General features: G+C 37.7%; 2 protein-coding genes across 2 annotated transcripts in view; one reads left to right on the forward strand and one right to left on the reverse strand.

Moving 5' to 3' along the window:
- The first annotated feature begins 8562 nt into the window (after positions 1-8562).
- LOC140934048 (zinc metalloproteinase nas-4-like) lies at positions 8563-14173 on the forward strand. Its single transcript, XM_073383731.1, has 6 exons — positions 8563-8688; positions 10047-10211; positions 10879-11008; positions 12234-12328; positions 13664-13806; positions 14093-14173. The coding sequence occupies exons 1-6, from the start codon at positions 8625-8627 to the stop codon at positions 14171-14173; spliced, it is 678 nt and encodes a 225-aa protein (XP_073239832.1). The 5' UTR covers positions 8563-8624.
- Positions 14174-18423: 4250 nt separating this feature from the next.
- LOC140935310 (cold shock domain-containing protein E1-like) overlaps positions 18424-24544 on the reverse strand; it is a 28288-nt gene continuing 22167 nt past the window's right edge. Inside the window, exons 24-29 of the mRNA XM_073384861.1 lie at positions 22143-22307; positions 21326-21433; positions 21074-21157; positions 20761-20840; positions 20359-20427; positions 18424-19421 (exon numbers count right to left, since the gene is read on the reverse strand). Of these exons, the coding sequence (XP_073240962.1) occupies positions 19253-19421; positions 20359-20427; positions 20761-20840; positions 21074-21157; positions 21326-21433; positions 22143-22307 (675 nt within the window). The 3' untranslated portion in view covers positions 18424-19252. The remainder of the gene's footprint in view (positions 19422-20358; positions 20428-20760; positions 20841-21073; positions 21158-21325; positions 21434-22142; positions 22308-24544) is intronic.

The raw sequence follows: 24544 nt of genomic DNA on the forward strand, positions 1-24544 counted from the left end.
TGTCTAGCATAGGCGCAAAAGGGAGTGAATATTGATTAGAAGCGATGTCATATACGTACCTTACTAAGTTTTTGCTCTGGGATTTCCTATTGCCTCGAGTTTAGCACAACATCAAATTCCGGCATGCAGCACGCGAGAATTTACCGCGCTTGGTTGCCCTCTGAAATCCTTCCGAAATATGGGAATGCTGTAGAATGGGAGAAAACAATATAGCGAATAGATTTCAAAGGGCAACCAAGCATGGTAAATTCTCGCGTGCTGCATGGGAATTTGATGTTGTGTTAAACTCGATTGCGTTTTTCCCTGATTCAAACGTTTTCGGGTGTTTGGAAATAGCACAAGCGTACTTGCGTTCAGCGGCTTCTAGAGTGTATAAGGGTCATTTCAAAAATGAACGACGGATAAAACCTTTTCGGAAACATCCAAAACCTAGCAAATTTGTCTGCATCAAGTCCAGTCTTCAGTGCATGCATAATTTATACCCTTTTTATAGAAATTCCAAGATATCTCGAAAATCCTCTTATACTGATGTTTGTGAAACTTTGCACAGCAGAAGACATTTATCCAAAGAATATGTAGCATAAAGCATTTCAAAAGAAAATGCCGAACAGGACTGGATTCGATTTAGAGTTAAAACCACTGTAACGTCATTGCCACGTGACATTTATTCAGAGATTCTGGGGGTCATATTCCAATGCGACAGCAAATTTTCAGTACACGTGAAGAAAGAAACTTATTAAAGCTAACAAAAAATACTCGGCGTCTAAGCCTGTGAGTGTTTATGATTTCTCAGAGAGGCAAGACCGTAAAATGTTCAGAAAAGTTTCTAATTCTAAAGGACATCCACTTTGCCATCCACTTTGCCACCATGCCTCGTGTTAAACCGTCCAGTTACAATCTTAGGAAAGAAAGATTAACACTATGCGTTTTAAAAACTCTTTTAATCACCGTTTAGTTTTTAAATATGAATTAGCTATGTACTATACTAGGGTATACTATACTGGATCGAGTCACCTTAAGATTGAGGTTTTTCGGGAAATTCCTGCGAACCGCGAACGTCAAGAAGTCATGTGATCAGGGCCTTGACGACAGGTTTGCGGTTTGAGGTTCACGTTTGTACGGCTAGACCACGCTGCAGAGGTTAGTGATATACTGAAAGGTTTTTTGCACCCTAAAACTTTAGAATTCCACGTTTGCGAAGAAATACAACTTTTTACAACACTTTTGCTTATATTGATTAGCAATTCTATTTCAAAAAAAGGTAATTTTGAAGACAATTTCTCAGCTAGAAATAGAAGTAAGAGGATGAATGAAATCAAACACGACAGCCGCGAGCTACCATCCGCGAATCTTAAGTCCCAAATATGGGTAGACGGGTAGTGAAACCTTTAACCGCAAACCGCAGTTTGTCGTTTGCAGTAAAATGACCAAACCTAGGCATGAATAGATTGTGCTAGTAAATTCAGGAAAAGTTGCTTCACAATATACCCAAAAGTTGCTCTTAAGTTGCTCAAATATCAAAAAGTTGCCACCAAAATTTAGAAAAGTTGCTTGCTCTCTAGAGTCGTTTTGTTTTAGATAAATACTCAAAACGTGTTTGTTTGTTTGTTGCTATTTAAACATTTTCATTAAATATTCTTACAATCATTAAAAGAGGTCAAAACCTTGCAAAGTTTACTTGGATGGGCATCATAATGTTAACTATAAAACCAGTTTTAATAAAATCCTTCGAAATGAAACGACCTTTTATGGTTTAGATCGGTTTTATATCAATTTGTTGCTCAAAAGTTGCCAAGGAAGGCAAAAGTTGCCCTAAGTTGCTAGTACTACAAAGAGTTGCTCAAAACGCTAAAAGTTGCTCAAAAGTTGCCGAGCACAATCTATTTATGCCTAACCAAACCTCGATCTTAAGGTCTCTATTCATTTTATGTAACTCTGCTCAGTTATGTACTCTGTCGAGTATTAAGTCTCCTACGCAGCCATTATTTGTCTCGAACAATCAATAATTTTTTATTCTTTGAAATCGAGGTGATTAATTCCCGAGCCACGAAGCGGCGAGGTAAATATTCCTAAAGCCACTATTCACCATGTCGTTCGTTGTATTAAGTGCTGACCGTAATGGCGGCTCGTCGGTTGCTCGAGGTCAGACGTCGTCTTCCTGTAGCATTCTTTTTCCTGTTTACTTGAAACGTAGAATTTGAAATTGTTTTGTTAGGAAACGCTGAGTTGACGAAACGGTCTCTTCTACGCGAATAAACGGGAGTTGTAAACAAACCATCGAGCACAAAACTCAGCTACAGTAATTGGAAAAACGCCGTTTTGAATCCTTCGAAGTCTTTTGTTGCCTTAAAAACAGTCAACCCTTGTATTTTGTCCACTTTTAAAAGATCATTCAAAAAAAAATGGGAAACTGAACACCGAGCTCACACTTTATCCACTCGCTATCATACTGATTCACTTAATCTATTTGTACCACTTACACAATCCAAAAAAGTAACTATGTGGGTATCATCGTGCAGCGGACAAGCTGTTCGATAAGCAGTGAGTTATTAAAGTTTTTGCGCGTGTTCTTCCGGAAAGCTTCAATATACCTTTTTTCACCGAGAAGTTTAGTACTAACGGTTATTTAAACTGAAGTCGAGGTTAAGCCCTCTCCCGATGGCAAAATGATAAGACTTCTTATATTATTTGATAACTTGTTTCCGCCATTACGACATTCTCGCTAAAACTCGTCGTAGAATGACGACGGCTATCATGTTTTCCCGCCAAAATGACGCTGGCTCACGCGTGAGCAATACTCAAAATCTCGTACTCGTTGTCGTCCTCGTCTCAGAAACTGAAGCCCTCTATTAATGTTTCTCACTTTATGCCTGTCAGTAATTTTACTAATTGCTTAAGATAACTACTAATTATTGGCGGTTCTTTAAAAATACCCGGGTTTTTCCAATTCCTTTTTACAACCAGTGACCACAAAACGTCAGTCTATTTTTCTTGATATCAGCTATTAATAGCTGAAAGACGTCAAATACTGATGATCAATTATTTAGAATTATTACAAACGCTAGGTCTTGATCATGTCTTGATGGAAGTTTTGTACGTAAAAACCTAAAATGGAATCACAACAGAAAGGGTGAGAGATGAGAGAATATTAGACAATGGTCCGAATAAAATACAAAAAAATAACGATAATAAAATAAATAAAAAACAAAACAAACTACAACGAAAATGGTCCTTGCGGTATTGTTCTCAGTTTCAGTCTTAATATTGCTTAGTCCACAAACAAACACTATAATTACCGTCGTTAGACCTCCCCGGACTCGGAAACCAATGAGACAAGAGCGAAATATCCGCATTGACAGAGGTGTTGGTATCATGGACTAGGAATTGCATGAAGTTGTTATCAATACATGTATCTTCGAAAGGCTTTAGAACAAGTACACACAGTACCAGACGTTGCTCTCATTCAGATGGACAATTCTTGGAGTGATAAAATGAAATCAGTTTAAAAAAAAGGTGATTGTTATTTTAGTTATTGAGAGAATCTCAAATTTCTCGTTCTGTGGTTATCCGCAATACCGGCCTTTGAGTTTTACACTGTTGTTATAAATTCTGAGTAATTAAATTGATCTCCATTTATTATTTAGCGGTGAATTGGAAGCTACGGACGTCGATTAATATTATTACCTACGTGTATAACTAGCAACTTTATATAACTAGAACATTCCATGAAACATAGTGTCATTGCATTTCAAAGAATCTAGTTGGGAGCTGGTTTAAGATTTATCTGAGTTAGGCCACCGTTATCTCAGTTAGAATGAATGTTAATAAGTGATGCTTTCTTTTTTTGAGAAAAAGGCAAAAACCAACTTCCTCATGGTAGACCACATGCTTGAGAACAATCGACTGGTGTTTACTCGAATTGCAGGTGATATATCACAAAGAAAAACATCAGAACCTTGATATGCAATTCGGCAGTTATAATTATATTTATGTTATATTTATCAACTATCTCAGGGGCATCCAACGACAATATAGTTCAAAAGCACTTCAACATAGCATTTTTAAACGTATTTTAGTATTTAAACGGTAGATGTAGCCATATTTTTTATCCTGTAATGACTTTTCATCTGTTCGGGTATCCTAGCTGAAAGTCTAGTGATCCGAAAATTGTAGGGATCAAAACTTACCTTTTCGAAAATTTCAGCCAGAAAAAAGGCTTCCGACAATTCTAGGCGACCTTTTGAGGGAAGAAATCCGTTAAAAATGGGCAATTATACCATTTTTTAAATGTTCGAAAATCCTAGGAGAGGCAGGCAAGTAAGAAATTTTACAACAAATGTTCCAAAGATCCTAGATCTCAAATCGTCTTCCGAACACATATTTTCCAAAAACTGACGTTGGGTGCCCCACCATTAGTTCTGAAACCTTTCTGTTACGTAACGGGATACTTTACATCGCTGACAAAGGTCTAGCGATTCGATTCGAACTGTTGCTCTGAGTTTTGAATGAATGAATGAATGAAAACTTTATTAACGTGTCTTCAAGATAATAGCTAAGGGGAAAGTCCCCTCTACTAAGTAAGGAGACCTACTAACACTATCTTAAAATAAATTAAATAAATAAATAAATTACGTTAAGCTTAAACTTAAGATTATACATGACTACAAAGTTGCATATTTTACAATTTTTACACAGATCAGTGTCAAGAATGTTAGACAGATCGGCCTTGCGAATGAAGAATTTAAATTGCTTTAGGGATGAGATATTTCTTGCTTCAGATGAAAGTTTGTTCCATAGTTTAGGTCCAGTATAGCGAAGGGAGTGCTTTCCAAATTAACAGTCGAAAATCGGGGGGAGAATAAAGTCAGCGCTTCTCATATTATAGGGTGTAAATAAATCCTAGATTCTCTGTGGTAGAAGTTTCAACTTTACTTTGTACATGAGGATTAAAATGTCTTGTATACGTCTGTTGTATAAAGAGGGTAAGTTGGCTTTTACTAGCAGTTCTTCATAACCAGATTGTTTGTCATTGAATGTCGTCCTAAGCCCTCTTTCTTGAATGCGCTCCAGTTTCCTCCTGTCACTCTCCCTACACTGAAAAGTGCCAGGTTAAATGGCCATAGGTTAGACGAAGAAGTATGGCCGCTTTGTACAGTTGTAGCTTCGCGGCTGTTGGTACGAGGATTTTTAGCCTCATGAGAACCCCAATCTTTCGACTAGCTTGAAAATTTTATCAATACTAAATGCCTTCGGCAGAGTAGATGAAAAACGTTTGGTGATATCAAATTATTGGTAAGTAGTTTACTAAGACATTTTACTTTGGTCAAAGAAAACACTCCCACAGTTTCATTTTCACGCGAATCTGGAAAATTTATAAGCATTAGATATATATAAAATCTGTTTCATAATTATAAGCTTTACCTTACTATTTACACCCGTTCTGCTGCAGCTCAAAAACTCGCATGATAAATAATGAATTTAAAGATTAATATAATTATTTTTATCATTGTTCTTTTGAACATTTTGGCGTCCTAAACAAGACTTTTAGTTACTGATGAGTAGATAACCATATTTCTTAACTTTTTTGTCAAAAATATGGCCAAGATCCTCAGTTTTTGCCAGAGATACTTCTCCAGAATACCAACTTTAACTTTTAGAAATTCGAATGTGTTCTCGGTATTTATTCCCGACTGTTTATTGCAAAACACAGTTTGATCGGGTTTTAGGTCTTCAAGGTCCACACACGCGGAGCCCCATATCCATCCTAGAAAATTTGGTAATCACTTGACCATACACCGAGCGACGGTCCGTCCGCACCACAGGCATACCAATGTAAAATAATTCAATCAACAAGTATGGCAACTCGAGGTTATTTTGGCTGGAAATTGCATAGCCATTCGTGTCTTGTAAAGCAGAGACAACTAACGAGTCAATAGAGACGAAAACGGAAAGCGGAAATTGTTTCTGTATCCGTGTTGTCTAAAGTATTAAGCTTAGATAAATTGTCATCTCCACAAATTTGGAATACAGAGAAAAAGAGAAAGTAGGCGACGGAACAGCGAAGCTCAACGGGGGCCCTTTTTTTTCAAGCACTCACACGTTTGTTTCATTTGATTTACCATGCATTTATCTCTTGTGAAATTAGCCTCATACAATTAGTTGTGAACTTTGGCAGACTCAACAATATGTACAGATGGGAAATACAGTTTCGTCAAAGCAAACAATGACGTGCGGTATTCCACAAGGAAGTTCCCTAGGCCCAGTATTATTTTTAATCTACATAAACGATTTACCAACCTGTTCAAATGCTCTAACATTTAGAATATTTACAGACGATACAAATTTGCCTCAGCCCGCAACCTGAAATATCTTGAGGAAATAGTTAACTCTGAACTTAAAAAATTGAAAATATGGTGTGATGTAAATAGATTGTCAATTAATTTCACTAAAACAAACTTCATGATCATTAAATCGTCAAAAAAAAAAAAGATGACCAAGTAAGTATCAAGATTGAAAGTGCAGATGGTACAATAAATGTGTTGCAAAGGAAGCAAAAAATAAAGTATCTAGGTGTCTTGCTTGATGAAACGATGTCTTTTAATCACCATACATCTGTACAAGAATTGCGCGAAACAATGGTATTATATCTAAGTTGAGACATTATCTAACTCTTCTACAAATGAAACAAATCTACTACAGCTTAATATACCCATATATCTCTTATGCAATATTAGCATAGGGGAGTGCATACAAAACACATATTGATAAGATACAAACTAAGCAAAATCATTCTGCTAGGCTTATTTTCTTTGCCACCACTTATGGTGAACACACAGAAAGTGCACTTCCCCTACTAAATTTATTAGACGTTCTTACGGTACATAATGTTATCGATTTCAGATTCTAAAATTCACGTATCTCTCGCATAAAGGCCTCCTGCCAAAGCTGTTCTCAAACTATTTTCAATATGCCAATAATGTCCACAAATACAATACCAGATATGCATCGAAACAGAATCTTTACGTAAAAATAGTGCGAACTAATACGGGGAAACAAACAATCTGATATGCATGTACCATCTGGGACAAAATTCCCATAACTCTTAAAGAACTAAACACATAACAATTCCAAAAACAATTGAAACCTTATTTGCTGTCAGAACAACATAGTTAACATAACTTAAGCATATACTCTTTCTTTCTTACATTGTATTTTAAAACTGCTTCTTTGTTAATAAATTCTATCTCAATTCTCTAAAACTTTAAATTCTGGAGAACTGGCTAGAAAATCTTAGGATTATTTCAGCTCCAGGCCTTATTAAGTACAAATAAATATATATATATATATATATATATATATATATATATATATATATATATATATATATATTTTCTCTTTCATGTGTGTATGTAATTAATTAAGTACAAGGCGAATAAAGGTATTGTTGTTGTTGTTGTCGCAACAAGCCAGTATAAAAACATGTACGAGAAGTTGAGCTCAACATGTTATATATTTTTTTCATATTGCCCTTGCATGTTTTAAGGTCTGTTAACATTCCATTTCTTTTTTGTTACACTTAACTTCCAGGAATAAACAAATTGGAGATAATTTCTTTCCTAGCGAGCAATTCTTTAACGATGTCAGTTACTCACTTACGTTGAGTTAAAAAAAAGAACACAGACACTAAAAAAGACGCAAGAATTCGTAAATTCTTTCGTAAGACCATGTTGTTTACCCCTTACACCTTTACCGGCAAGATTATTTGTCACTTCAAATGACACAATGCAGACTTAACGTCAGAAGTAACTTCTAAAATGTGACGTCAAAATGAAGAGTTTGACTCCTTAATGTCAGGTTTTATTTCCAACCTTAAAATGTATGCAACTTGCCCAGGACCTGTGCGTCTTTAAATTGGTAAAAGTCAAACAGAATTTGTTTTTGAAAGTCAAAACACGGTTAAATTGATGATTACACTCAGGCAAAGCCTACGCCAGTTTTCCTAACATACGACAGGGGTTTCATATTCAACAACAACTTTGCTGTTGGAGACAAAGTTGTTGTATATGCAGGCTACGATCTCAGAAGGAAATGCAATCTGTCGTTATTGGTACGCAGTTCATTATAACACCAATTTCGATGGGCCTGTAACATTGAACAGCAATCAGATTCTTACGTCTCTCCAAGGACAAGTGAGATTTTAAAACGTTAACTTCTCTTAAAACACGAAATCGTAGCGTATTTTATCCATCAGTCAATTGAAACCCCAACCCCCCGACCCCCGGGGCATAGCGATGATGGACCCGGGAACCCAATCTGATTCCCGATTTCGCACGTTTTTAGATTCAGTAACACATATGCATACCTTTCACCAGCTGTGTCGACACTATAAAGACTTCTTCCCCAATTCATTTTGCCCAGGATAGCATCAAAAACTGCATTTGAAATTAACAGAGCGTTAAAAGCAATAAACCTTAAGGTTATTTTTAATTTTCTAATGTAGGCGTGATATACTTGTCTTCATTTTGAAGTATCTTGCCGCGAGTACCTGTACAATCTTGGATTGAAAATACTTGTACTGTTAAATTGGAACGTTGCAAGTAAATTTACTAACTTCACCAGGGGTCATGAAACTTCTTTTGGTTTCAGTATTATTAGTAGCGTATGGTGCTATCTTTGTTTTCACCAAAGGTAAGTTTAAGAACATGAGTCGAGCAGTATTTAATATTTATTTGATAGTATTTTATTTCAAATCCTGGACTTAAAAGTTTAGCGTACTGCTTACTGATTATATTAAAGACAATATTAATTACATCGGAATTTTTCATTCCATTTTTATCGTTCAGGTTAAATAGTTAAATAGTTTTATTGTGAAAGAGGCAATGTCACTTCACTAGTATTTCTTTGTAATAAATCAAGAGAATATGATTGAATCAATAAATAAACTGTGGCTAAACTATTCGATATTTCGTTTCAAACTACACATTACACTTTTTCGCTGCAAATAGCAGGTTTCCAAATCATGAACCTAGCTCTTCAAGCCTCAATGAATTAAGAACGAATTCGAAATACAAATTGAGTGCACCCACATTTTTATTGGTTATCCGGCTGAGGACCAACGTCAAACCAAAACGTCCATGAGTCTTTTAATATGAAATACATTGCAATTCAAGTTCTAAAAATTTTTATTAAAAAACTTAAAGTAACAAAATAAAAGAAATTGTTTCTTCATCTCACTTTAATTGATATTTATTCATTCTTTGGCAGCACGGTATCTAACCGTAGATTTGCTGTCCGTGCTTTCAATTCAATTCGTCAAAAAAAAAACCAACCCAACAGTACAAAATGATTTTTAGGGCTCAGATCAATTTCTAGCTATCGCTTAGACCACGGTTATACCATATACAGGTGTGTTCCAAATACCCCACGTCATTTAGCCGGAGGTTTCGTCGACCAATGGCGGAAAGAAAATTTATTTGCGGCAAAGCAGCCAGGAAAAAGAAGGAAAACTGAAACCTTTTCGTTCCTCTTTCCCATTCCTCTCACGGCTTCGTCACAAATGAAGTCACGCAGCTCTGTGTAGAATAAATTCGTTTTTTCAAAGATCGGTTTTTTTTAGAATTCTTAAATTGAATAAAACTGGGGTCAATGAAGCCGAACAGGACATTCTTGTTTAAAAAGAACGACGTACGGTTTCACTTAAGTGAAACACAATAATGGCCTGCTGGTTGTTAAACAATGGACAGGTGCGTTAGATCAGGTGATGCCCTCACTCAAAGATTTAAAAAATGCTATAACCTCTTGCTATACGCTCGGTCATTATTTTTAAGAGGGCCCCGGGGCTATACCTTTTATCATAACAGATAAAATTTGTATTTGTGTCTCGAATTATTTGACACGAAACTCCCATTTATATACATCCAAAATAGAAAAATGTGACATTGCAGTGACAAAACCAAGTAGAACCAGACAATATTGATATTGTCAAAACTTCACCCCCAATTTCGCACGTGATTGATCATGTTGACAATCTTTGAAACATCTTACAGGCATAAAGAGACATCTATACGAAGGGGACTTATTACTGACGGCCCATGAATACAAGGTGCTTAAAACTAGGACCCAAGGACATAAACGAGGTTTCACACTCGGTCGCAGGTGGCCTGATGGGCCTGATGGCCCCATGATCCCTTTCCAGCTGGACAGTGATCTAGGTAAGTTCAGTTGTACTAGAGTTTTAAAAGGGGAAATCTAGGAGAGTTAATTACTGGCCATCCTTGTCTAATTGTGCTTTAAAACTCGTTTTGCACTCGGCTTTTTTTTGAGAGGAAAACTGCCGGGGTCGGCTATAACTGCTTTTCTTAGATCCGTTTACGCCTGTCCGGACAATTTTTTTAACCTGGGCGACCCGTTTACTCGGAACTGTGCACTTCTGTCACAGATTACAGTGTTGTTGCCAGTGGCGGATCCAGTGAAGGAGCCCGGGGGACCGCTCCCCCCTCCCCACCTTATTTTTAGACTAAAATGAGGCCCGAAGGGCCGAAAACAATTTTTTCTGAAAGTCTGGATCCGCGACTGGTTGCCATTCAAAAACTTGCACGGTTCCGCGGGTCCCGTGTGAACAAAAGACGGATCTTTGCAAGTTTTGGTCCGTTCCAAATTTGTACATACCCGTGTAGAATCGTTCGGAAGGAGTCCCTACCTTATAAGCGGACTGTTGCGGGGTTGAGATCTTTCTGTGAGAGAATAGTTCTTTAAAAGGGGTTTGAGCGCATGATGAAATGTTACTTACTGTTCCTTATTGTCGAAGAGCTAGAGGGTCGACATAACCACAGAAAAAGGTAGAGTTAACTTGATTTTATTAACCGTTGCCTTTTGAAGGGAAGAGTTCGAAGGCTGGTGACGCAATTGAAGGAGCCATGAAAGAATGGGAGAAAAAATCGTGCGTGAAATTTGTACCTCGGTCCAACCAAAGGGTCTACATTACGTTTGTCCAAGATAAAAGGGATCGGTAAGTACCAAGAGATGATAAAGTACTTATGGTTTTTTTCTTGAAAGTACATATGTCTTACAAGTCAAGAAAACGGTGTACCGATTGGCGGCAGTGTGGGGCTTGGCGGGATTTTTGTTTCATCAGTTTCTTAAGCTAATTTTTCACGAGTCCTTTCAGAAAAGCCAAATACGGATTATAGTTCCATTTTGATATATAAATATAGTAATATACATTTAGGATCACCTCTTGTAAGCGACCACTTATCCAAAACACCAAACATTTTCGCTGTCAAAGCCTTATAGTTGGAAACTCTCTTAAACGTTGCTAACTCTCGTTAGAGTTCGCTTCCACTTTTTACTATGATTTCTTTAAAACTTTGCATTGTTTGCTACTTGTTCTGAACGACCTTTTGATACAATGGTCTGATCTTTGTGATCCCTTTATGTACTACGCTGCTCAGAGTGTATGAAGATCTTTATTGTAACCTAAAAAATGCATGCTATACGTTCTCTCCAAAAAGTAGATATGTTCGGACTTGTCCTCGTAAAATACTTCCTGCAGTTGAACTCTCGAAAGGGACCACTAACTCTTCGCAACTTGGGTGGTCGCTTACGGGAGGTTCGACTGTGGCAGAACATTCTATGATGAGGCGAGTCCTGTGTTTCGGTAAGCTACCCGAGCAGGCAAGAGCGGGAAAGATAGGCCTTTCCTTTTCCGCCACAAAATAAATCCCATTATCGACAAAGTTTGAGCGGGCAAGATGGTTGGAAACGTCTTACAAGTGCGTGATTTGGAGCTCGGATGATTCTTTTATATTATGCATAGAGTGGTTTTCGCTTGAGTGTCGTAAAACCAAAACCAAAGTAATTACTCTGGCCAATCACATAGGACACAGACAATACATTGAACCAATCAAAACTCGAAGTAATTACATGTGGCTGACGCAAAGCGCGGGAAAATGCATGCGAGCGCGTCACAATTGGCTTTGGTTTTACTTCTGATTGGATGAAAAGGTGGCGCGAATCTTTTAAGCCAATCGCATCGTGTAGAAAGTGCAAAACCAATTACTTTTCGACACTCAAATGAAAACCGCTCTATCTGTGATTACATTGTTCAGAAAATGTTGACCGACACCATGTGACGTTACCCAGTTCATTATACTATATTAATATGGCCAAACCGTTGTCGTGTTAACGGGTTCCATTGTATCAAGTGTTTGCTTATGTGTAAGTTTTCTTTTCAGTTGTGCCTCAACAAACGTTGGTTACACTGGTAGACCATACTCTGTGCTTCTTGCTCCAAGATGCTGGTGGCATGGAATGATTCTTCATGAACTTGGTTAGTGCTCTTTCAATAAGTTTACAAGCTTCTATTCTGGATGCTAGTGCTTGTGACGACGAATTACGCTGATTGAGGAAAAGAAATATCAATACTAAATGAGTACCTTTGTCATTTTAAGGTCATGTTATTGGATATTTGCATGAACACACTCGTCCTGACCGTGACCGGTACGTGACAGTCAAATGGGAGAACATCAAGAAAGGTAAGTTACTAAGGAGCATTTCTGCTCGTGTAGTCTTTTTGATTCCAAATACCTTAGAAGTATCAAACAAAGAAACACCAAATGATCTCTTTCCTTCAATCGATGCAGATCAGGTTAATCTTATCCAGTTTGTGGATTATAGTACGAGATCAATGCGTGTAAAACGTCTTCTTCTAAACCTCGTCAAGAGAAGATTTTGTGTTTGTATAGCGTGAACAAGTGCTTGGTGGGACAACGTACCGAGAGGCCTGACCATTTTGGTCCGTATAGCTGCAAAAAAATTTTTGCTCGGTTTGCGAATGCCTTCTAGCAAGTAATTACCAGCTGTAGATCGCAGTAGCGTCTCGTCTAGACTAGTGATTCCAAACTGGATACACCAGACCCAATTCGTGTTGACGCAAATATCAAGTATACGGGTTCAGCGTATTTGGATCCGTTTGGAAGTGGCCTTAGAGTCACGTCTACTGCAAACTTCAAACGTCAGATTCAAGTTGAGAATTTCTCAAAATAGAAAACGTGCAGCTAAAAACAGTGCAAAACAATTATTGTAGACCAAGGCTAATATGAAGCTACTAATCTTAGGGTAGACGTAATGAATAGTAAAGCACCTATTAAGGAAAAATTTGGTCAGGTGCTGCAAATTTACGTTTGCTGTTTGCCGTAAACTTCACGTGCGAAAAAGGACCTAAAACGTGCTCCTATACTACTTCCATAAGAAAAGTGAAAAAGAAAGTAAGATGGGCCTTGCAATTAAGAAACCTGAACTATTAACGAATGAACAATCCATGATGAATATCGAAAACCTGAACAGAATTAGTTGACCGCCACGATACTGTTTTTGGCCAAATAAGACTTTCTCTATTTTATTAAGGACTTCCTTTTGAATTTACACCATGCATAATTGTGTTAAGAGAAAACACTTAAGTGAAACAACAAACGAGAACTCAAATTCTGAAGGAAGGGGTTCCGTTAACCTGTTTTTTTAAAAAACAAGGTTAACCAGGTTAACTAAATAAGCAAATTAAAATGATTTCTATCTAATAACAATATTGCCGCCAATCAAACATACACGTCAAGTGAATGTTTAATATACATGCAAATTTGATACGCTTACGTTCACTGCATTCTAGGCCGAGGATGGGATTTCCAAAGACAGAACAACAGCGACCCAAGTTCCTACGCAACTCCTTACGATTACAGCAGCATTATGCATTATGGAGATGGATTTGCCTCTAAAAATGACGAGAAGACCTTGGTACCGAAAAAATCAGGGGTAAGAAGCAGGAAAAACCATTTGTCTGTTTAAAAATACTACATTGTGGTTCATTGCTGTTGAAACCCTGAATTTCGTCTTTCCCGGCCTTCCCCTTCCACGTTGATCTACGACGTTTATGCTCGAGCAACTTAGTTTATTCTATTTTTTCGTGAATTTAGATGTTTCAATTATTTATGAACGGGATTGCAGACGTCTCCTGAACAAGAGATTTGGAGATCAGAAATATTTCTGCTTCAAAGAGTAATAGATTTTTAACATACTCTTATACTCTCGCTTTCTCCAGGTAACTATAGGACACTGGGACTCCCTCAGTGAAATCGACATTCAGCAAATCAATTTACACTACAACTGTCCTGCAGGTTAGTTAAGTACTATGACATATAACATATATAACAGCAGGGGACACAACATTTTTGAGTGGAGGCACTGGTCTTGGGAATATCAGAGTTCGACAAACCAACCCGCTCTAAATGGAGTATCAGGACTTCAAAAGGGGTTAGAGGAATGGAGATTTGAAACTCGAAGGGGAAGTGAACACTCGACGGTTAAGACAGAGCTTTTTTGTATTCTAAACTCTTTGAAAAAAACAAATGGTTTATTTTGATACAACATTTAACTGGTAAAGGTCTTTGTATTAATTTATAGCTTGCGATGATAATCAGAGCGTTCGAATACAATGCATGAGTCAATCGATCATCAAATGGCGTGGTCTTGAAAGTGAAAGCTGTTCTTTGTTTGTAGATTCCTACATCTTCGAAAAATCCATCTGCCAAGATGAGAAGGACAAGATCGAATGTTACGGGGGAAGAAAAATTAAGATAACACTTGCCTACTACGGCAGGACAAAAGTGTTTAAATGCGGACTGGGTTTCTCAACCAACTGCAAAGCAAAGGGATCAGAAGATAAGGTAACGCCAGTCAAACCCCGCGGACACCTCGTTATTGCAGGCATGCAGTGTTTTGCTGTGTCCCTGGGAAAAGAAAGCCCTTACATTTTCTCTAAATTCAACCCGCTTAATACCGATATCCCGTTAATAAGGACGCTTTCTATGGTCCCAGCAAGGTCCGTATTTACAGGGTTGACTGTAATTCTTTTCACTGAAAAAAAAAAACAATAAGCATAGGCTAATCATCGGAAAAGTTACGGTGAAGGAAAGTTTGGCAGAGAGTACGCTTGAAAGATGCACAACTTTGTTAAGTTGTTATACCTGTCAGACGGTAGCTTCATCTGAAATCAAAGTATTTACACTGTTATTCCTATAATCACCAGGCTCCATTTGTTCAAAAGGTAGCACAATTTGTTTCCCTAATACTTATCCACTGGATAGTGATTTATCCGATGGATAGAGCTATCCACCTTTTGACCAAATGGCGCCAGGAAGGTGATCTATCAGTGGACCCATTCTGTAAACTGCCTTTTCCAGGATTTTTTCACATTTAATAGAGCTCCACCCACTGAATCGTTCGTAGAAACCATAAATATTTACGTCACACTTCCTTGAAGCTCTAACGAGGGGCTTGAGCTCGAGTCCTATTTTGAATCTCAGCTGGTAACAGCTTAGAAACTTATTCCGTTACCATGTATTACTCATGGAATTCGAAAGTCAAATCAGGGTGACTTTTTTAACGAATGATCACATATTAAAGTCACTCTATTAACTAAAGTTTCTATCTTGTTCTATCTATCACGTGGAAGCAGGGGGAAGGTTGGCGCAGTGGTGACAGCACTCGCCTCCCACCAATGTAGCCCGGATTTAAATCCGCTACACCATATCTGGATTGAGTTTGTAGTTACATCTCTCCCTTGCTCCCTGACGTATTTCTCCGGGTATTCCGGTTTTTCCCTCTCAAAAACTAACATTTTCAAATTCCAATTCGATCTAGAACGCATGAACACGTTTTAACGAATTCTTAAGAACTCCTAAGTGCTTCATGGGCAAACAAATTACTGTCAAACCCGTTAATACAGACACTGAGGGGCTATAAAAAGTGTCCTTATTATAATTAATAGGGGGTCCGTATTAAGCGGGTTAAATTTAGAGAAAATGTAAGGGCTTTCTTTCCCCAGGGGTAAAGCAAACTGTCCCTAATAATGAGGTGTTCCTATAAAGCGGATGTCCTAAAAGCGGAGTTTCACTGTACAATTTACAATTTGCAATTTTTACAGATAAAACGTGCTTGTGATGGGAAAGTCTCCTGTGAGCTTCATGCTTCCAATGACGTTTACGGAAACCCTTGTCCTGTTTGGTCATCCAAGTACATCGAAGTCAAATACATGTGCAGTCCCTAACTAAATAAAAAAGGTACGTTTACTTGACAAATTTTTCTGAGAAGAAATCTCAGTCCTTATCCACAAGAAGTTTCCACTAGTTTACTTCCTGGTATAGAACTTCTACACTTCTGTTCTTTATGAATTCTGTATGGTATTAACCCTTTAAGCCCTAAGAGTGATCGGCATCAAATTTCTCTTTGTAATATTAATGCTTTGTAAAACAGAGTGTTCATGAGAATTAGGGACATGGTCGCACAAGATGAATTTTCTTGATGTTGCAACAAATGAGAATTCAAATTTTGATCTTAGGGCTTTTTAAGGGTTAATAAGGGTAAGGATAGGAACATGTTGGACACTGGTTCGAGGTATAAATTAACAGCGATTGTTTTTCATCTTTTCTACAGGACATTTGAGCAAGTCAGAATAAAATGGCGTCAAGAAATCAAAGCTGTCACATGCTTTTGTCTTAAAGTCAAGAGAATACCGGCCACTTGTCTGTAATAATTTTTTCTAGGTGAAGCTACTGACTTCGAGGTTCCTTTGAAGACATTCTTTTGCCCCGTCACGCAATAAAATATTGGCGAGTAATGCATAACGAGTCACGAGAAATTTCGCATAGCAGGCAAACTGACTTGGATAAACCGTTGACGACTTAATTTTCCTGTTGGACTACGGTCTGTTGACGGTAACCTAGCGGCGGACCCAGTTGTAAGTGGTGCAGGGCGCACCGTTTAGGACTCTTTTTCGAGATGGAATCTCATTAACATGAGCAAGAACATGTTTTATTTTTTCCAAGCTTGCGAGCGAGCGGAATCCTCCAAATCCTGCAATCTGATTGGTTCCGAGAGCGGGCGGTATTTTACGATTTTGCCCGCTAACCCTGGCGGAATCGTTGGCAGCTTCATTCACAAATTTGTTTGTTGTTTGTGAATGAGCAAAAACCGTCATTTTCAAACCATTTTTCCTTCTAAACTTGCGCTATTAGTAGCATTAGCTAGGGAAAAGTGAATTTTATTATTCAGACAAAAAATCTGAAGGGAGAATCAAGCAAGTAAGCCAGGAAAACCGCTAAAGTATTCAAAGCAAAACAGGTGGCTCGTGATGTCGCTTCACTAGCTTTATAACGCCCTGTAAATACTGCAATCTTGCTTTTATGCACCGTTTATTAGACATTTTTGCTCTGTTTGTAGTTCTGTTCTCCATTTTTTCTGTATGAATCTAAATTTTGCCGTTTTTTTATTGAATTTGCTTCGCTAGTTTTCTACTTATCAGAAAAGGTTGTTGTCAATGATTGCAGTTAGCTTTCGATCTTAAATAAACAACACGAATCACTTTACCAGCAGTCAATTATCGCCGTTTTCATTTCTCTGTTTGTACCTTGTTACTCAAATCGCGTCAATTCAAAACCTTAAAACTGGTATGTGTAATTAGCTCTTTTGTACAGTTTCCATCCCGCTCAATTGAACTAATCTTAAAGCAATTTTTGAATTATTCAGCCGAAGAAAATACTTGCTGTATTTTTTACCCTGGGGCTTTTAATATCAAGCTCGTCGATTCCTTGTTTGACACTCCGATTAGGAATTGTCTAGCAAGACACAAAAACCATTCCTTACTTTAAAAGAGAGCAGTAAGTGCCATAAAATTAATTACCGAGTTAAAAATCATGTTGTAATGTTTGGTACTGGTTGTGGTATCAATTTGGTTTAAGGATGGATTTGACTAACACCTTATGCATGGTGAATACATTTTTCTTTTTTGAGGGCGCTCACTGAATAGAGTTACGGAATCATCAAAATATTCCGTGAAATGGGGTTGAGGTACACAAAAACAACCAGCAAGCAAAAAAAGCCGACATTTTCGAGTTTCAAAAAAACCTCACTTTCAAAATGAGGCCAAGAGCAATATCTTTCACTTTATGAAATGAATTTTATTTGAAGGAGAACAGAAAATGATTGCTGCAATGTATGACAGATTATGGGCACCTAGGAGGATTTGGGCTATTTGTAACTTGGAGCTTCATTTGGCTTGTAACTAGAATGCTGAGATGTGGGGTTTTATGAAGCTAATCAAAGACGAAATGTCACTGTTGTGGTTAAATTTTGTCCTTGGTTTAAATCTTGTTTTCCTTTGTTCTAAACTCATTATCACCCCAAAACAAAGGAAAATAAACATTAAAACAAGGATAAAATTGAACGAAGACATCACTTTTGAATACCATTTAAAAACATAGCACCTTTATGGTATAGAACGATCATAATTATTGGGTGCCAATAAATGGTCGTGAAGTCTTTCCTAAAAGCAACCGAACTCTGCTGTACCTTAAATCACGATTCTTCATGGAATCCTTTGACTTGTAGTTTATTACTTTATAAAGGGACTTCATTGACATTCACTATCTAATTAAGTAACTACCCTAATACAATTTCTACTTATTCTCACTCGTGCGCAAACCTTTACAAAATACTAAAGCACCACCGTTCCTATTGACCCAATCTGTCCCATTTGAGACCGCCTTAAACAATCAATCACAATATCACTGATGATTTCATTTACAACGTCATTCATGTATTACTTCTGTTTCAGTGATTTTACAAAACAAGGTAAAGGGAGTTTACCTTGCGATGCGTCGATAATTGAGATACCATGTTCAATTGTTTATCCTTTCGGCAACGTAATCTTACAATTGCACATCCAAGGTAAGAGTGGGTCCACGGTTCCGTCTCTGGTTACTTATTTTGGTTATGGCTTCGTGCAGAAATTAAAAAAAAATCAATTAAAATAAACGAAATAAACATTAAGCATGCAAAACAATCATCGAGTACAAAAAAATTCTTTCACACAAGGAACGTCTTGAGTAAACGTAAGGTCTAAACTATCTAGTGACATGTTGAAATCTAGTAGAAGCTAGTGGTTAGAATATGATACGCCACCTAGCATACAACGCGTTCAACAGTTGACATTATTTTGTTAACCTGATCCATGAGTCGTTTTCTCCACTTATTCGAAGCTGCATCTACTGGTAGCAAGACCTAACCATTAAAATACTAGCAACTGCTTGACGCGAGTTTGTTTTGTGGCTGGAACACTAAAGTCGATCCAAAAGCATGCAGTTTTCTATTTTACAGAAGTCCTTTTGTGGATATATAACGTTCGTGTTAAGTTCCTTTTCTGCTAATCCTGATCAAATATTTGGGCTACAAGGTCCTCAAATACGCTTCCCTCCTCAGCTGATGTCCCATTTTGTAGCTTGTCCGATGTGTGGGAGTTGTACAAGAGGACTCGTGGCTGTGTAAATCCCTTCGTGCCGTCTGGTCCTGTCGGCTGGCGAATCACCTCCACTCTGTTGAAACAAAAATGAATCAATTTCGAATCAGTAACTTCAGTATCTTAATCAGTATCTTAATTCACACTTACTTAAATAACAACTGAAACATATTTTTAAAGTTACATGCATAATAAGTTAATACCTAACCGGAAAAAAATAAAACTAGTATGCTAGTAACAAACTAGAATCCGAGTACAAGGCTAGCAAACCACTAGGGTTAGCGACAACGCCCCGAAGCACTTGGAATTATCAATACTTTTTTAAATGTTGAAATTTAAGACAGACAGGGCATCCGCAGTTTCTCTTACGATCTCGCTAATGCAACTACAAATAAGTGTGACAACAATATTTTGTTCAACTTTGAAACAAATGTGGAAAAAAGACTCCAAAGAGAATGGAATAACAATGCTCCAAAGAAAGTCACGTGAGTAAATCGTGTCAACAAATTTCGTTTATTCCCCCGCTTTTCTGCAGATTGCCAAGAGGAACTTAGTCCTCCACAACAAGTACATCAATCTGTTGCTCCCGTATTCATTAGACGAAGTCAGGGGCGCCCGACGACCAGTATTCTGGGTTGCCATTGGTTCGAACCACGTAAGGAACCTAACAGCTCACGACATCAAAACTAACGTAAGACGTACTTGCTAAAGCTTCGCATTAAAATGGAAAGGTTTGACTGGGTTGATCGACGGTTGTCTGACGTTAAGATATAAGCATCTGGTCCCTGATTTTTTCTCTCCCACATCACGAATAGAACATCTTTTCAAAAACTATTACTGGTAAAAAAAGGTGCATCTGGGACCATGCACATCCATAATTTCGTAATCTCGTACCCAGATCTCTTGTCGGTATCCTCGCCCATATGAAGTCTGGGTAAGTCTTCGTCGAAAAGAGATCTGGGTAAGAGATTAGTCCAGGCAAACTTCCTGACGCGCTTGTGTGTTTTTCTTACCTGGGTCCAGGACTATCTGTAGCTTCGGAATATGTTCTGCGGATGAGCCTTTCAGGCCGCTGAGATTCGCTGCGAGAAAAAACGAAACAAACACTTACTGGAACGGTTTAAACAAATTGCTAATGGACGAATTCACTAGTGATGAGATAGTTTTTTCATGAGGACAGCTTAAATGAAGGACGCTTTTCTGCTTTCCGAGGGTACCAGCTTACTGAAGCGCTGGCTTCGAGTTGGAGATGAAATCTTTAGCACCCTCGATACCATTTGCTTTCCCATAATACTTCACTGATGATTTTCTTGAATTTTTTTCAACTCAAAACATTTGATACATTTTAAGTGTCTCCATGTTTGATTAGGGACAGAAGTAAAAAGATGGACAGCCACTATATATCTTGCACTAACCACATTTTCCTCAGGCTACAAGCACTCATTTTACGAGTCTTCTGATTCTGGACAACGACAAATTCAACTTCGTCTCCTGGCTGAAGTGGGGAAAAAGGATGATTTTAGAAAAATGTTTAACATTGGTTTAAGCTCATAAAAAGATATATGGCAAAAAGCTAAGAACCTAGATGTAACAATTAAAACAAAGAAGTAACTAATGAAATACATCAAATAATAAAATATCTAGCTGCAACATCAATAAAACAGCATGGAATATGGATAGGAACAAAAAAAAATACAATCAACATTACGTAAACCAAAATATGGTTACCTGTAGTTCCATATCACCCTCCACTTCACTCATGTGAAAGAAGAGATTCTTTCCTTCTTCGTTTTCATAAGCAATGAAACCGAACTGAGCAAAACAAAAACAAAACATAAGCAAATTCTCGCGAGTAATACTTTATTTCCATTACCTACGTTTTGAAGACTTCACTTAGCAACGTCTTACTAAGTTGATAAACCAAGTTCATGTTTTTCAAAATCACGTACTCGTAAATAATAATGCTGAAGGAAAACAAACCTGGCCTTTGACTGACTCAACACGTGCTCGCACGCGTTGACGTACGCTGACTATTTTCATGGCTCTCTCTTTCCCAGTGATTTTATCCACGCCCAGCTGAAAGCGGACCTAAAGTAATGTTAAATGGAAAAAAAGTTAACCTGTTATTTCTGTGCTCAACTAGTTAAAAAAGCGAAACGTAACTCTTGATCTCTGTTTAAAGGGGCTTTGTCATAAAGATATTGATCTCTTTGGTCAATTTTATGCTTAGTCAATACTTGATGCCTGGTTACCCATAAAGAAAAATTCTCCGGACGAGTTATGAAGACGATAGAACATCTTTTATCAGGGAGCCCGTATTTTTGGTAATTTTGGCAGGCACAGCATTTCAACATGTCCTTTGGCCTGGGGCAGTTCTGTACCCTGGAATGTCAATCTTATTCTCGTTGCGCGTGTCTCTGTTGTGAATTTCAGACCTCGTTTTACATTTTTTAGCCAGATAGTCTGGAGCCAATCCCCTTAAGCACTTAAAAAGCCAGTATGCCATCCCTGTAGACAAGCATGGATGCGACAGGTAGACGTTTTAGTTCTCTAAGAACAGGAATGACGTGCTCAAATTTACACGAACGGGTTATGATCCTACAATGTAGCTGCAAAGTTTTAAACATGCTGTAAAACGGACGAACAGTAGTAGAGTTTGCTAAAGAATAGTGCATTTATAACGTTTTACCGTATTAATTTGACATAAACTCAACTATAATAGAACTGACACGATATACAGCCAGGAATATAAAACTAAAGTTCACATAAATAAAAGTGATGTGATTGATATGCATACCTTATCGCCTGGCTGCAGGACTGTCTTTTTATCCACTAAACTTGTGATGCCATACTGAACAGAAAATGACAATTCATCATCCTTCTCTGTTTCCACGCCATTCTCCTCCTCACTATCTGGACCTTCAGATGTGATGCGCTCAATCAACCCAGCATACTCTATTTGCTGCAAAAGTAACATACAAGTATGTAATAAACTGGACTTGCACAGTACAAGTTCAATAATAAAAATTTGAATGCCTTCAGTTTTGACTGGACTGCTATGCTAACTTTACCAGCTTCAGTCTGAAATTCCACGACTTCCTAAATCCTAAAACATTATCCCTGTTAAGTCTATTTCAAATTTGAGTCACAACCCTCCAAGTTATGACCATTTTAATCACCATGGCACCTAGAATTTTGAAGCAGGTGACTTGATTTGTAAAAAAGTCTCCCTAAACCTAAAGAGTTTGTCGCCAAATGGCGACCAAGCAAAAACTTTAACCTGGAGGGTTGAAACGGCTTGGAAACTAAAATTCGATAGCATTTTGTTTTGAATAAGGGTATGGGCATGATTTTCAGTTGAACATGCTTAGCGAGCGTAAAAATCGCATCCAGTCTGAGGATTAATGAGAGAGGGAAAATTTTATATATTTAGGCATGACAAAATTCAAGGGAACATTGGTACTTAGAAATAACATCTCATAGGCATGGAAAAAATGGGTTCATGCCCTCGCAGCCCAAAATTGACTCAGCTAAACTTAGGTCCCAGATCTCTCGCCGGGTTGATAATTCATTCCCAGTTTTTGCTCCTCTGGTTTGGCATGCCGGGCATTTAAACCGGGCATGCGATAATGGTTTGGCATTCAGGGCGGAAAAACGTAATGAGCATGCGTGAACTTTTTTGCCCAGATCCCCTGGCCGGGTTTGAAAAAATGGCGGGATTTCAAATATTTTCTTGCCTCAAAATAAAATGTTTCCACTCATAACCTGGAAAGAACAGGAAATTTGTCTTCAAAAGTTGCAAGCTGTGGTTATAACCTTGTCGTTACTTAATTTTCTTGAAGAATACCTCATAGTAAAACGGACTTTAACGACATTAATTTCCTTGCGTTGTACTGGAAATGTGCATGCGTAGGTCCGATTTTTTTCAAGATGCATTCACAAAATGTGTTCATATAAGGAAGTTTCTGGATATATAAGGTCCGGAGCTCCACTGTGGACACAAAAACAACATATCTTTGGACAGTGATTTGCCCAAAAAAATTAACGCTTGCCCACAATGCGTTTGAAGTCACTGAACTTTGTCGCACTCGAGCTGTCATTTAAAACCCTCGCTCGATCGGACACTCGTAGTTTCGTAGATCACTAAAATATAAACAAAATCCTCAATGTAGAAGTTATTGCGTTGATATGTGGGCAGAAAAAAGGTCAATCTTTATCCAGTAAAATCTTCCCAAAAATCGGTTTCAAAGCAAATATAGTTTTTTAAACTTGCTCGTTTCGCGCAGATATATAAATTTTGCTTTGTGTTGTCAAGTTGAACACGCATAACATCTGTCAAAAACCTACAAGTAAGAAGGATTTTTCCTTCAACCAAAGTTAAAGTTACATTATTTCAAAAACTTGTTGCTGATAATGAAGAAATGAATTTTCTGTAAGAAAACAACCTACCTTAAGATCTTAAAAGCAAAAGATCAGTTGCAACTTGGCAGCCAAGCCATGATTCACCATTTAGCTATTTTCAATACGCTTAACTGGTCCATCAGTGCAAGGGTCTTCGTTTAAGCAAATTAAACTCAGCCGATCATTAGAAAATACAGAAGATTGCACATAAGGGTTTGTTTTGCTCGCCTCAGTCAAATCAAACTGCAGCAATTGTTTACGGGAAAAGAGTCAATTGTTTTGAAGTCACTGCCGGCAGTTGTCGTTCTCTACTTCACAGCGAGTGAAAAGGACAATTTGCGTACAGAAAGTTATTCTTATAAAGAACAGAAACTTTCACAGTGCACTGGAAAACAAAACTATGTACAAAACAAAACAAAACTCTGACTATTATTACTTGAGCAACAGAAAAGTGATCTTGAGTGAGCTTGCTGGCCTTCTATTTCCGAGAAAGTTTAATTTAATTAGGCGCACAAGTTTGTTCACTCTTATGCGTTATTACAGCAATATGGTTCTTTGACTGAAGACCAAGATAAATCTGGTTCTGCAAAGGTAATAAATCTGGGCATGTAAAAAAAGTAACCGTAATTACTAATAACAGAATACAAGCGGGTTTTCATTCAACCCGGCGAAATCAACTCACAAATTAATCGGATGCGCAATCAGAAAAATACTCGCCTCTTAAGAAATGTTCAAAACCTTTTATTCCACCTCAGACTGACGGAATGATCCGTTTTTCCTTTAACGTTGGTTGTTCTG

The sequence above is a fragment of the Porites lutea genome, chromosome 4 (assembly GCF_958299795.1).
Source record: "Porites lutea chromosome 4, jaPorLute2.1, whole genome shotgun sequence".
Taxonomy (NCBI): domain Eukaryota; kingdom Metazoa; phylum Cnidaria; class Anthozoa; order Scleractinia; family Poritidae; genus Porites; species Porites lutea.